Source organism: Lacerta agilis, chromosome 8 (assembly GCF_009819535.1).
Source record: "Lacerta agilis isolate rLacAgi1 chromosome 8, rLacAgi1.pri, whole genome shotgun sequence".
Taxonomy (NCBI): Eukaryota; Metazoa; Chordata; class Lepidosauria; order Squamata; family Lacertidae; genus Lacerta; species Lacerta agilis.
This window is the reverse complement of record NC_046319.1, coordinates 33,055,696-33,070,112: the sequence shown is the minus strand read 5'-3', so window position 1 is coordinate 33,070,112 and position 14,417 is coordinate 33,055,696. Positions and strand designations below refer to the sequence as shown.

Below are 14,417 nucleotides of genomic sequence, written 5' to 3'. Positions count from 1 at the left end.
CTTCACTGAGACATATGGAATCAAGAAGCAAAGAGAATTTATCTGAAAGGCAGTGCTAACATTCCCAGTGAGGAAATTAATTGCTGCGGTATATTTTTTCAGGGAAATAACCTATATCTACAGTTTAAGGAAAGAATATGAGAGCAATAGGAGGCATGAAACTGATTGACTGATCACATTTCTTTCTCCAGAGCTTCAGACAATGAAGCTGCTTGGAAACTAATGAATTTGAGCTGAAACTGCATTCTATTGAGATGTATGCGGCCATGGCATTATGACTAATGGCATGAGACTGACAAGATGTAAATCATTTACTGTGCTGTGTAATGCTCAAGTCTCATTCAGCTTGCCTTACAGATATGAATCATTTTTAACTAGACTAGGGTATGCCCCCACAAAATGTTGATTAAGGGTAGAAAGATATGAGATCCTAACCTACGTTTTATACCAAAGTATGCAAACATCTGGAGTGATTGCAGTTGACATTTTGGTTGGTAAGATTCCATGACAGAATCCTGAGAAATAAGCTGGGTTTTACTGCTCTGTGACCATTGGACCACTAGAACCATTGGACATGAAAACCTTAGAATGTTCAGAAAAGGGTGGAAGATGGTTGTGCCATAGAAAGAATCATTAGAGACTTCACTCTCTTAAGCATCCTGTGAATGGAGATGAACCATCTTACTAACTTGTGTGTCTGATCTCTGTGTGTCTGATCTCTGTGTGTCTGATCTGTGTGTGTGTGTGTGTCCCCAAGACTTCTGTGTATCTCTGTTGGGTCTCAACTTCAGATTGCTTATTGTAGTATCTGGAGTATCAAAGTAACAGATTGTTTGGGTGCCGTCTTTCCATCTTTTATGACACGGGTGGCTAATGGTAGTGCTCTGGAATACACTCATCAGATCCAGACACCATGGCCCTTGGGAATTGGATTCTAACATATGGAGGATGATAGGTTAACCACCCCTGCTTTATGGTTAGCCTTCTCCTATATCTGTTGGGAGTTGTAATTCAGCAACATATGGAGGGCTGAAGCTTCCCCAAACCTGTTTTAGAGGATGGTCCAGAGTCCTTCAACTAGTTCTAAAAGGGCAGAATCTTTCAAATCTAATTTATTATCAAGTTTATTTTCTTATCTTGGGGGGGGGGTTATGTGGAGGGCTGGGAGTGTGAGGTGATTGTACTTGAATAAGATTTCTGTATATAGGTCTGGATTTTATTTTTATTTTATTTTTTATTTTTATTTTTTAATATAAAAAACTTTACCTTTATTCATTTATCTGTGATTTATTTGAACAGCTGTTCTTTTTGCTCAGTTATGAAGCCTGCAGCACTGAAGAGTCTTTGAGAGGGCTGTTAATAAGAACAAAGATTTTTAATGATTTGGCAAACATTTTTGAAAGTATTAACTGCCAATATAAGAGTCTATGATAACAATCAAGTGGTGCTTGGGATAATTTGTACTTGGCACACTTTACAGATATTAATTATGTCCAACAGGATCCGTGTGAACTCCTGGCAGGCAGGGAAGGTATTGCGACACAGACAAAATGATTTCCCAGTCATCCAATACAAAATCCTCCTCTGGAGCTGCAGTAGTAGAATGTGTGTGTGTGTGTGTGTGTGTGTGTGAGAGAGAGAGAGAGAGAGAGAGAGAGAGAGAGAGAGAGAGATGCGCTGGTTCATCTAGCTTTCAGGTTGGCACAGAGAAGAAGCAGGTACTGAAAAGTCCTCCAGAAGTAATTTATCCAAATCTTAGTCTTCCTTGTGGTGACCAGAAGCAGGGGAAATGACAAATATTGTCTACACGGACTGGCAATGGTCCTCTAAGGTTTCTTGCCTCTCTCCCTCCACATCACTAGTCTCCCATTTCCCCCCTCCTGCCAGTGGTCCCCACACCCTTTTGGTATTGTCTTCTCCCCATTCTGTCCTCCCTCCAGGCTCATCCTCCCCCAAGCTCATCCTGCTCCTGGCTCTGCCAGCCCCTGACATCTGACACTTGATGTCAGCTGTACAGCAGGTGGGCATGGCTTGGTTGAAATGGCATTGTGGGTCAAATGAGGAGGCCTTGAATGATTTATTAAGCTACCTAGCCCTGCTGTAGACTCTTCAACTAACATCATGAATGTTAGTTTCCACTTTGCAATTTCAATGGGGTTTTTGCTTGCAGCCGTTTCATAAACTTATGGGGAAGGAGCCTCGTTCCTGCCCCAGATCTACACAATCAAACCTAATATATAGCTAATCAACATGGAACACAGCTTCCTGGTCAGCCATAATAGGTTACCGATTGCCACGCCAATGATGATTCCAACTCTTATTGTGACAAATAGGCAATGGCCCAGCTGTCTGACTCATACCCATGACGGCTTCTAATGAAGTTTTCCTTGCTAAGACTAATGGTGTCTGCTACCAGGAAGTGGCCAAGCCATTCATTCAAATTTTGAAGAAGTGTTAGGATCCCAAAGGGACTTTTCTCAGCAAAAAACAAACAAACAAACAGAACGGAGAATTCTACAGCAAGGGAAAAAACATTATGCCCAAGCAGTGTCCCACTTTAGATGAACCTTAAATCTATTTAGTTGGAGTCCACAAAAACAATTTCTGTGTCACTGTAAGCATGAGCCATGATGATAGACAAGATATTGCTCATTTTCAGTAGGAAATCAAACATCTTGATACTATGGTGTTGGAGTGAAAATGTTTCTTTTGAAAAGTGTTATGTGATTAGCATGATAGTCAAAGGATATGTGTTTATAGTATGTGCAAAATGTATGAAGATGCATTGAACTATTAATCCGTCTAGTCCAGAGCTGCATCTCTCCAAGATATTAATGGGACCCTTTTCAGCCCTCCTGACTGAGACTTTTTCGCCTGCCAAATTTGGAGTGCTAGGAATTGAATGTATGTACTCTTCCACTGAGCTATGCCCCATGACTTTTGATAAGATTTTTGGGGGGACACGGGTCCTTGGTATCCAGAAGGACTTATTTTGTTAAAAGGGGGATTTGGGGCAAATTTTTGTCATCACTTATGCTGGTGCTGCAATCTTGTTTATGTAATTAGTATTGCATACATGTAAGTGGTCCTGGATTGACTCCCAGGAATCCACAAGGGTGGGTGTTGTTGTTGTTGTTGTACCTACTGTTTTTTGTTGAAATGCAGGGCAACTTTACAGCTCCAATAATACAGAAGTCTGATTCATTTAAGTCTTCTAACCTCTGCTACAGATACATGGCAGCTGCCCCCCTCACTGTCTGTCTTCACCATGGGTAGGCAAACTAAGGCCTGGAGGCCGGATCCAGCCCAATTGCCTTCTAAATCTGGCCTGTGGACAGTCGAGGAATCGGCGTGTTTTTACATGAGTAGAATGTGTCCTTTTATTTGAAATGCATTTCTGGGTTATTTGTGGGGCCTGCCTGGTGTTTTTACATGAGTAGAATGTGTGCTTTTATTTAAATTGCATCTCTGGGTTATTTGTGGGGCATAGGAATTCATTTATTATTATTTTTTCCAAAATATAGTCCAGCCCCTCACAAGGTCTGAGGGACAGTGGACCGGCCCCCTGCTGAAAAAGTTTGCTGACCCCTGGTCTTCACTTTCATAGTGGATTTCAAAGCTTACTTCTGCTGCACCACACATTTTGCCTTTTGGACAGACTTCAGTTTTCCTTGACACATCAATTGTGTGTCTTTGCATGTGTGTGGACTCTCTCTCTCTCTCTCTCTCTCTCTCTCTCACACACACACACACACACACACACACACACACACCTCCTTGAAGAGAGCAAAATTAAAAGGCAAAGCAATGCAGTGCTCAAGATCCTCAATATTCCATACAATGAAAGGCTAAAGAACCAAGGCAACTGTCTGAGGATGGAGGCAAATTCAGTATTAGCATGAATCTTTCATAAATAATGGAAGGTGATATATGATGGCAAGAAAAGTTTGTGCCTCTATTCTGAGTAGAATTAGCATTGCTTCAGGAAATAATGGCAAGTTCCAACATACAATGTGGGACATCATTAGAATCCTCTTCTGAGACATCCTGATACATGAACACACATCCAGGATGCAGCCAACACCAACATTATGTGTTCCTGCAGGCACAGTTGTACTTACTTCAAAATTGTGACACACACACCTCTGCAATCAGATCAAACAGGCTGACAGTCTTGTCCCTTATGCTGGCATTTCTCTCCCCATCCCTTCCTTCAGCAGAAATGGAGATCTGCTAATATAATCACTACTGCTTTCTTGACACAATGTGGTTATAGGGATGCAAGGTGAAGCATGAATTATCTGTCATTATTGACATTCTCATAAATAGGCCGATCCTGAAGATTTCACTTGAAGAAGCTTAATAATGATCTTCATTAATCAGGAGCCTGATCCTGTGTCTTGAACTAACAATACTTCTACAGCTAATGAAGGTTGAGAAAGTCTATTAGTAAGACTCTGGCTCATGGATGCTTTTATTCAGAAGTAAAAAATATGTGCAAGAAGGATAATAAATGATGCTGTCCTAAGAAGCCTTGGGCTAATTAATCTCATTATTCTTTCCTTCTTTCTTTAGGAAATCTTTAAGGCAGAAGGCAGCCTTGGAATTGTAAGGCAAAGAAGGTCCATTGTGGCAACTCCAATCTTAATTCCTGAAAACCAGAGATCTCCATTTCCAAGGCCCGTGGGCAGGGTGAGTGATAAAATGTACTGGTCTTAACCTAAATTGATTGTTTCTATTTGCCATTGCAGAGTTATCCATGGCCATGATTGAGTAGATCTTTCTTTTTTTTCTTTTTTTAGTATATTTGGATTAGTTGTGCTTCTGATATTCCTCCAACCCAATTTCTCTCTGAATTTTAAAGTATGGAATGACCCAGTCTTACTTTCAGAGTGAAATCAGTGCATTAGAATCCTCTATCTTATACTTTTATCAAAATGTTGGGAAGAACATGTACAAGAATAGTTGGCTGCAGATTTTATTTCCTTCAATTTATTCATAACGTCTCCTACTTTCCCTGCTTTTCTGGTTCTAGTTCAATGGTAGAGTATATGTCTTGCATGCATAAGGTCATAAGCTCAATTTCTGGAATCTAGGACTAAGAAGTATCCCATTGTGAGTTACTGGAGAGCCACCAAAAGCCATAGTGGTCTAATTAGTACAGTGGAATTCCTTGTGTTAACATGTAACACACACCCCCCAAAAAAACCACAACAACCCACCACTACAAAAAAGTAATATTGATGTAACTACATGTATGCTGAATTCATTTTGTGTGCTGGTTTACCATTGTCTACTTGTTGTGCATCATGATGAAAACTACAAAAAGCCCTATTCATGTGGTTGTCTAGCTGGTTGTGTTAAATTCTTTTTGAATTTTGTTTTACTGGTCATAGGAGCTCATGTGAACATCAGTAAAGCACCATACAGAAAGAATATTGATCTAGTCCTAAATATGGGCTCACCAAAATGGGTTTTTTGCAGCGTTTTATATGCAGGCACCAGTAATGTGGAAGATTTAAAAAAAAAGGTGAGGTGAAGGAAAACTGCAATTAACTGCATGTGTTTCAGTACCAAAATTGATTGTAGAAATTCTTTCATCAAACTGGAATCAAGGAGAAGGGAAAACATTGGCAAAAGTGAGTCTACAGAATAATAAATAAATGGAATGTGATAAATTGACTCTTGCTTTTTGGAGAGAGAAGCCTGGTGTTTGTTTGTGGAATGGATAGATTTTTTCATTGGAACATCTAATTTGGTACAGAAAGTAATTTCCACTAATTGAGATGGGTTCCAATTGCTGTATCTAAAGCCACACTAGCACACTTACCTCTAAAATTTCTATATACAGTTGCAATGGTTTGTGTTTTCAAGATGTGGGGGCAGAGTTCTTGTGTACACTAGAGCACTTAACAGATTTGTAAGAAGGAACTGTATATATATATATATATATATATATATATATATATATATATATATATATTGTATATGCACATCTGACAGTAAATATAGGAAAGTGCCTCATTTGACTTTTTCACAGTTGAAGGGCAGAGCACTTATGAGTTGTTTATCAGCAGCTCTATATTCATCCACCACACACACACCCTTTTTGTCAAATTCAGGAAAAGGTTGCTTGGAATACCCTCAACATTTCAAGTGGCAAACTCAGCCCTTGAATCATAATGCTTATTGTTGGATCAACTGAATCAGATGCTGGCTAGGGTTACATTGCAACATTGCCATACTTAAATAGCTGGATGTAATAGGGGAAAATTTTAGATTTGGTTATTTCTGTATTCAGTACGATTTTAACCCTGATGCGTGTTGCTTTGCTGTGAGAGCTGGTGGACTTTAAGAACATATGAAGGCCCCTGCTAAATCAGACCAAAGACCATAAAGTATTTTTTCCCCAAGAAGAGCTGAAGACAAGAGCTCTTCCATCTTGTTGCTCTACCCCAGCCACTGGTACTCACCAACATTCCTCTTGATGTGGGTCCCACTCAGCAATTGGTTTAAACCAGGGTTTACCTAATTTGGGTCTCCATCTGTTTTTGGATTACAACTCCCATCATCCCTAACTAGCAGGACCAGTTGTCAGGGATGATTGGAATTTTAATCCAAAACCAGTTGGAGACCCAGGTTTGGGAAACACTGGTTTAAACTGTCTTTGTACATAAAAAAGACCATGAGCCCTGCTCAATCAGATCAAGGGACCCTCTTGTTTGGTATCCTGTATCCTATAGAGGCCAACCAGATGCCTCTGAGAGTAATCTGCAAGCAGGAGGTGAATGCTTCATGAGAACATGGACAGTATGAGAACCCAGAATGAAGTGCTTTGCTTTAAATGGGTTTTAAAGAAAGCAGTTAGAGGGGAAATTGTGATACTATTAGTGTCCTGGTCTTTGAGAGGCCAGGGCTCAGAGGAAGCCTAGCCAGATGCCATCAAGAGGCCAAGTCAATTGACTGTGTCAGGAATCCAGATCCCCTGCAGCTCCTTGGGGGAGATCCCCAGGTAGCTATACCAAACCTTGTCTCTGTAAACACCTGAATCCAACTGAAGTCTTATATGGGTTGATTGAGCTTTCCTCCGCAGGGAAGCTCACTGGCTGGCTTTTAAAATAGGCATCACCTGAGTTTGCAATGTTTGGCTCCTGTGAATGTGGGGAAATTGGGTACTGTGGGAGAAAGCTCCACTGAATCAGTTGAAGGTAGCAAGGGTTTGTCTTCTAGCTGGAAGGAGCCTTTAAAAAGTGCTTTGGTCAGATACCAAAGTGGTATTGAATATCTTCTGCAGGGGGGAAAGAAAACCCATGTGGGAGATGAAACAGTCCCAGGATGCATGATACCACAGCTTTGCTGAACTTATCTGAAGTTATGCAGGTATTGGGATAGGGGTATGCACTTGTGAAGTGTTAGCTTGGTTACTTGCTTTCCTTTCTAGCAGGGCCGTTTGCTTCATTTTCCACTTGATATTGTGGAAATTATTTTCTTTTGTTACTGTTTCATAAATGTTTAATTTGTTTTGCTTTGGCACTGCTTACAATGGAGACCTGGCCAATCTCTACAACTTTGGAATTTACCATCCAGATGGCGTGTAGCTTGAAGCACTCCCCAAAGGAGTGTTGCACTGCTCCTGAAGGAATCAAACCTGCCAAATGCAAATAAGTCATATTATATAAGCAATTGAAAAGGGTGGGGTGGGGGTGAGGGTATCCTCTAAGTTTCATACATCTGCCAGGGACTGCTGGGGATACAAGGAATGCGTAGTAGAGGCAGGAGGGCCAAGGCTGATCAAGAGGAAAGGGGTTAACAATTTATGGGGATTTGTGCCACCAGCAAGGAAGGAGCCAGGGCTGGTGGAAGCGAAAGAGTCTGAGCAGTTGGAGATTGGGGAAGTGTAGGATGTGTCAGGAGCCAGTTACTTAGTCAACAGAAACGTGTGTTTGTGCACCTTAGGAGCTACTGTAAGTGTGTGCTCTGTCAATAAAGAATTAAACTACAATTTGTCCTCCTTAGACTGAGTGTACTCAGGACAAAAACCTTATAACTGGAGAGTAGGAAGGGATCTTGGAGGGCATATAATGAAACCCTCTGTTCAACAATGGGCCTACATTGCAGCATGAAACAGCATTATGTCTGTCAGATGGCTGCTCAGCCTCTGTTTAAATACCTCAAGGAAAGGCGACCCTATCTCCTCTCTTGACAATTCGAAGTTACTGTCAAACTGTTCTTACAGTTCAAAATTCCAACTACTGCTTAGCTGTAATCTACTTCTATACTATTTCCATTCCCTGGATGGGGAGGAGAAACAGGGAACAAATCTGCCCCATCTTCTGAAATGTAGCTCGTGAGAGAAACAGCTACCATGTCCCTGCTTAATCTTAAGAACAGAGGAACTGCCTTGTACCAAGTGAAATCATTGGGCCATCTAGCTCAGTATTGTCTACACTGACTGGCAGCAGCTCTAGGGTTTTGGAGAGGGAGTCTCTTTCCCAACCCTACTTGGAACCTCCTGCATGCAAAGCACATGCTGTGCTGCTGAACCACAGGCCGCCACCACATTCTTGGCAGGCTTGGTAAACTACCCACTTGAGCAGAGACTTTGCATTTTGAGGATAATATAGGAACAAAGGAAGCTGCCTTATACCGAGTTAGACCATTTGTCCTTCTAGCAGCTCTCCAAGGTTTCAGGTAGGGAGGCTCTCTCAACCCTGCCTAGACATGTTGAGGATTGAACCTGAGACCTTCTGCATACAAAACAGAAGCTCTAACTACTGAGCTATGGTCCTTCTTAGCTGCCTAGGATAGTGTTTGAACAATTAAACTTGCCTTATGCTGAGTGAGACCTATGGTTCATTAAGCCCAGTGTGGTCTGCAGTAGCAGTAGCTTACCAAGGTTTCTAGCAGGGGTCTTCCATAGACATATTTAGAGATGCTGGGGACTGAACCTGGGACCTTCTGCACACAAATCAGATGTTCTGCTATTGTCCTCATTTTTTCTTGTCTAAACAAACCTATTTCTTCAAACCATTTCACAAAGGACTTGGTATCAGACCCCCTCATCATCCTGGTTGCCCTACTATGGACCTGATCTAGTATGTCAGTGCCCTTTTAACACAATGCCCAGAAGTGGACTTAATACTCCAGCTGTGACCTCAACCATTGCTTCATGCTTCATATTGGAGAATGTTCATGCCTTTCCACATTCAGAACACTCGAAGATCCCCCCTCCTATAGAATTTTCTTGGAATGTATCAACCTTCATTCCTAATAAACATAATGCTGCACCTTTTGGCAGTTTCAGGAAATCTCTCCTATGTGGAAATAATGGAAAAACAAAAATGAAATGACTTTTGTTTCTACCATTCATGTCTTTATTTCCATTCACTTGTAATAAAAAGACATCAGGAAGGAATGGGGATTCATGCATTCATTATTAATTTGCTTTAGAAGTAAATAAATATCAATGCTGTGCCCAGGCCACATGTGTTTACTTGTACTGTACCTGTGAATGTAGCTTTGAGAAGCAGCTCAATCTCTTTCAGAGAGACACCATTTCTTTACAATTTGACTTGTTATTTGGGACCAAATTACATTTGTTAAAAATGAAACTTTGCCTCCCCATTCACTATAATGGAGAAACTACAAATGGCTATAGCTTTTTTTTTAATTGCTTTCACAGAAGTGAATGAAATTTGCAGGCACAACAGTCCCTCCACATTAAACTGAGCCAGCTAAATTGTAGGCAGGTAGATTCAGCAATTTTATTACAGGGCATCTTAAAAGTTCTATGTTATATATTATTCTCAAATGCAGAAACTGGGGTGGAGTGGGGCATTCCACTAATAATTTTTCGATCAGGAAGACTGAAATTCTCCATCAGTTCAGTCAAGTCCTGAAAAAGCAAACTCTCAAATTTTCAACCAAAATTATTTTCATAGCAAATTCAGTCCAGCTTTAATTCACTTTTCTTTGCATTTCTGGACTGCTTCAATGTAACCGATTGTTGAAAGATTCTGGACAGGCAAAAGAAAGTACTTCTTCACACAGCAGATAAACCATGGAAGCAGTATAACTCTGAATGCCAATTGCTGGGAATCACAAGTTTTAAGAGGTAGTAGTGCTCAGGTTATGTTTGTGAGCTTCCCATGGGCATCTAGTTGACCACTTTGTGAACAGGATGCTGAACTTGATGGTTCTTTGGCCTGGTCCAACCGGGCTCTCTTCCTCGTCTTGTGTTCTTAGACTGCAGGCAGCTGATTGAGTGAACACTAGGCTGCAAAAGATTGTCTTTGGTACAGTGATGTGTTGTGTGTTTCAATTTGAGAATGGGAGCATTTGCTTTTGTTTTGTTTTCTGCACTGGCAGAATCTCAGAGAAACCAAAAGAAGAAAAAATGTGCAGGCAAGCCAAGCAGCTTGGGTGTAATAAAAATGTAATATTGAGTGTTATTGAGCTTGCTCCCTATAAGGATGTACACAGCTGAGCTGATCAATAAAATGCTATAATGAGTTATAGTCATCAGATTGGAGTGGGGGAAATGAATTAGCTATAACTTCATACGGTCATTTTCAGAGAAGTTACTTGTCTGGAAAAGCTACTTGCTGGCAATCTGTGCTCCTCCGGCAGGAATGCAGTTACAAACCACTTCTGTGTCAACAAGGAATAAAGACAGAGCATCTCTTGTTCCTGAGCATGTGGCAATGTGACAGAAAGCTACGGCCCGTGTCCTCGTGTAACTGGAGACTGATTTGAGCTGCCAGTGACTGAAGGTCTCTTCCTCTAGGGAGTTGGACACGAAGCTGCCTTTGCTAGCGCCGTGACTATGAATACAAATTGCACGGTCAAGCTACCTAGTGTTGTAAGAAGAAATGCTTTGCACAGTGGGCTAATGGCAAGTCATTGGCTGGATTCAGACATATCAATATCAGTCTGACAAACCATGGTTTATTGGATGGATGGAAAAGAAGTGTTGTGTATTGGTGCGTCAACCTCTTGGATGCCTTAACACAGGCAGAGGCAAACTCGGCCTGCCAGATGTTTTGGGAGTACAACTCCCATCATCCCTTACCACTGGTCCTGTTAGCTAGGGATGATGGGAATTGTAGTCCCAAAACATCTGGAGGGCCAAGTTTGCCTATGCCTGCCTTAACACATTGCTTCTGCGTATTGCTAGATGTTCGAACTCTGAAATTGTGGCTTAAGCCTCTGGTTGGTATGCAGATTACTCAGAGAAGACACATTAGAATTAATGATTAAGCATGATTAAGCAGCTTTCTGATGAGGAAAGGCTGAAGCATTTGGGGCTTTTTAGTTTAGAGAAAAGGCAAATTAAGAGGTGACATGATAGAAGTGTCCAAAATTATGCATGGCATGGAGACGGTAGATAGCTTTCTGTGTTCCTATAGCTAAATGGGCAGATAGTCTGACAGGATAGAAGGCAGTTTCCTTTGTTCCTGTAGCAAAACAAAGTACTCTTTGGCATATATACTCTTCTGAGTTTTTAGGTTGCTTTGGCTTGCATGTTGATGTACAGCTCTGGGCTCAAACCTATAATGCTCTGATGCCTGGGTCCAGGATATGCTTATTACTGATGAATCTCATCCCTATAGCTTCTTCCAACATTAGCCATATGTGTGTGGATGATACACAAGCCTAAGGCATGTGCTTCTGCTAAAAACCTGGAGAGCTGTGCCTTAAAAGCTGACATGCTTGAGTGCTCTGCTAGATGAGGCTAGAGCGTGCAATACCTTGCATGACTGAATCTTACATGAGTACAACTTGATTTGTGCTTGCAATTTCCTCAGTAATAAACATACAACATGTCCAAACTTAGCTAGGACTAATTTACGACTGTTTTGATGAACTGAACCACTGCATCAAATCCAGCTGACGATACAATGTTTGGGAATGGCCTTTCTTCCTTTAAATAATGCAGCCTAGAGACTATGGATGGGAGGAGAAATTCAATTCAGTTTGCATTTAAAGACACTTTCTCACTTTCTGAAACAATGTGATTATGGAAGCACAACTGTCCTTTGAAATTTGCACTTATCTGAATTTCGTGATGGAGTTTTCTGACCTACCAGCATTCACAAAAATGCACCCTGTTGCTTGTGAAATGTGTACAAAATACAATCATGTCTTTACTAGGAGAAACTCACAGAAATGCTGAATAATTTCCATGAGATTTTTTTTTAAAAAAATGCAAATTACTGCAGAAATGTGGAGAACTGAATAACTTTGAAAACTGAGAGAAGCTAAAACTGAGGGATAATAATAAAATTAATAATAGCATTTAATGCCAAAATAGGCTACTAAGCAGTTTACAAGTATAAAAGCAAATTCTATTAAAATATAAACCATAATTTAAATACACAATGTATGCAATAAAGCAATGCAATTAAAACAGGACACACAGCTCAAAAGTTCAAGGGAATACACATGTAAACAAGTTAAACTTCAAAAGTTGGTGGAATACCAAGTATATAGTGCTTCTTATAATTCAACAGGGTGCATTCTATAACACTGGTGCCACCACAGAAAAGGTCCACCTCTGCATCACCGCACACCAATAACAATTGTGGTGGTGATTTTTTAGGAGCTTGAATGTTGCAATATTGGATTGTTGGCTTCTGCATAACTCTTCAGCACTCAAACTCTTTGAGTTTGTCTTCACTCCCTGAAGTTGTTTTTCAGTTCTGCCATGTTTCCTGTGGCAAAATGAAGGAGATGTTTCTTTACACCAGGAGTGGTCAACATGGTTCCCCCAGATGATGTTGCCTACAACTCCCATCACATCTCAATTGGCCATGCTGGCTGGAGCTGATGGGAATGGGAGTCCAGTAATATCAGGGTCTCACGTTTCCCCAGACCTGATCGAGACATTCTGAAGAACAGCCTGTTATCCAAACACAAGTTCACAACAAGCAACATTCTTGTTGCATCATTCCTGGCTGGTCACATTTGCTTTGGGAGTTTTCCAACCCTCTGTTAATCACAGTAAATGGGAATAACTAAGCATCTGCCTTTTTGAAAACACAGAGGCAACACTTTCATAAGCAAGATGGACATTTGTGTTCTTTAATTATTAAAAAAGAAAACTTCTAATTAGGCAGCACAACAAAGAAACAATGCAGAGATCCATTTCCTTCTTTATATTATTGGCGGCCTCTCCTGTACGCCTGGGAACCCGCTTATTGCCTTGTAACTGACTACCCCCTTCCTCAGTATCTCTTAATTAAATAGCTATCAGACACCAAGCATGAGCCTGGCCATTTAGCAGACCTTACACTTCTGCATGTGAGGCAGCATTCTTGTGGGAAAACAATGAGATTAAAATATTTTAATACACTCTTGGCAGCTCTTCCGCTCGACGTCCAGATGGCCTGGGTTACCAATGTTGACGGGTATTATTGATGCATTTCCTCACATTCTCTTGCTGATACAAGCAGAGGGATGTCATATTTGGGGGCTGGCAGTTTTTTTGGTCTCCATCCATATGCTACTGTTACAATTTATTTGTCCGCATCAAGTAGGATGAAGTATGGAATAATGGGATGCACCGTAGCCTTTAATTACTGGGATTGTTTATTTGTCAGTTGCCCATGAAGAATGACAGATATTTATCCTATGACAAATGGAAGGACAGTGGTTTTATCTGCTTACCTGGTGGAACTGTGTTTTGCCAATTTCTTTTTTATATTCTATCACATGCAGTTAGAATCAGACACTGACAGTTATGTCAGTCAGGAGCTGTATGACTCAACTTGACGCTGGAGTCATTTGAGAATAGGGATAGTCAATGTAATGCCCTTCTCCAAATGTTGTTGGACTGCATCTGCTATCATGCATGTGTGACATCATGCACACATCACATCGTCAGGTGGAGTCCAAATGGGGAGCCCAGAGTGGCATGGTTCAATGGCTGGCTCCTCCTTTGAGAGATGAAGCTGCACTGCACTGGGCTCCCCGCTTGGCCACCTCCGGATGATGCAATGTTGTGTTTGCATTGCAGGTAATGCATATGACATCACACACGTGCAATGCACACCATCGGGAGTAGGCCGAATGGGGAGCCCAGTGCAGTGCAGCTTCCTCTCTCATGCTCAGGAGGAGCCAACCATTCAACCTCCTCCACCCGCTCAACATTGAGAGGGCCTTCCCCCTCTTAGCAAATACTGAGGGGGCCAAAGACCCCTCTGCTGCTATACCATATTCAGTTTTGTCTTTGCCCTAGCATGGTTTGGGACACTGTCAGGACCTGCCAGGACTGGAACCAAGAACCTTTGGCTTTGTTTGTTGAGATACCAGAGCTATTTCCTTGGGCAATGCATCATTGTTAGGCTACCAAGGATTGATTAGGCTGAGACATGGCCTTGTATCAAATGCTGGTTCTGCTCAGAATAGACCCATTG

General features: G+C 41.3%; 1 protein-coding gene across 1 annotated transcript in view; it reads left to right on the top strand.

The window, feature by feature from the left end:
* The window catches only part of CDH13 (cadherin 13), a 587,120-nt gene that overhangs the window by 239,933 nt on the left and 332,770 nt on the right, over window positions 1–14,417 (top strand). The window contains 1 exon segment of the mRNA XM_033156828.1: window positions 4,576–4,692. Coding sequence (XP_033012719.1) covers window positions 4,576–4,692 — 117 coding nt within the window.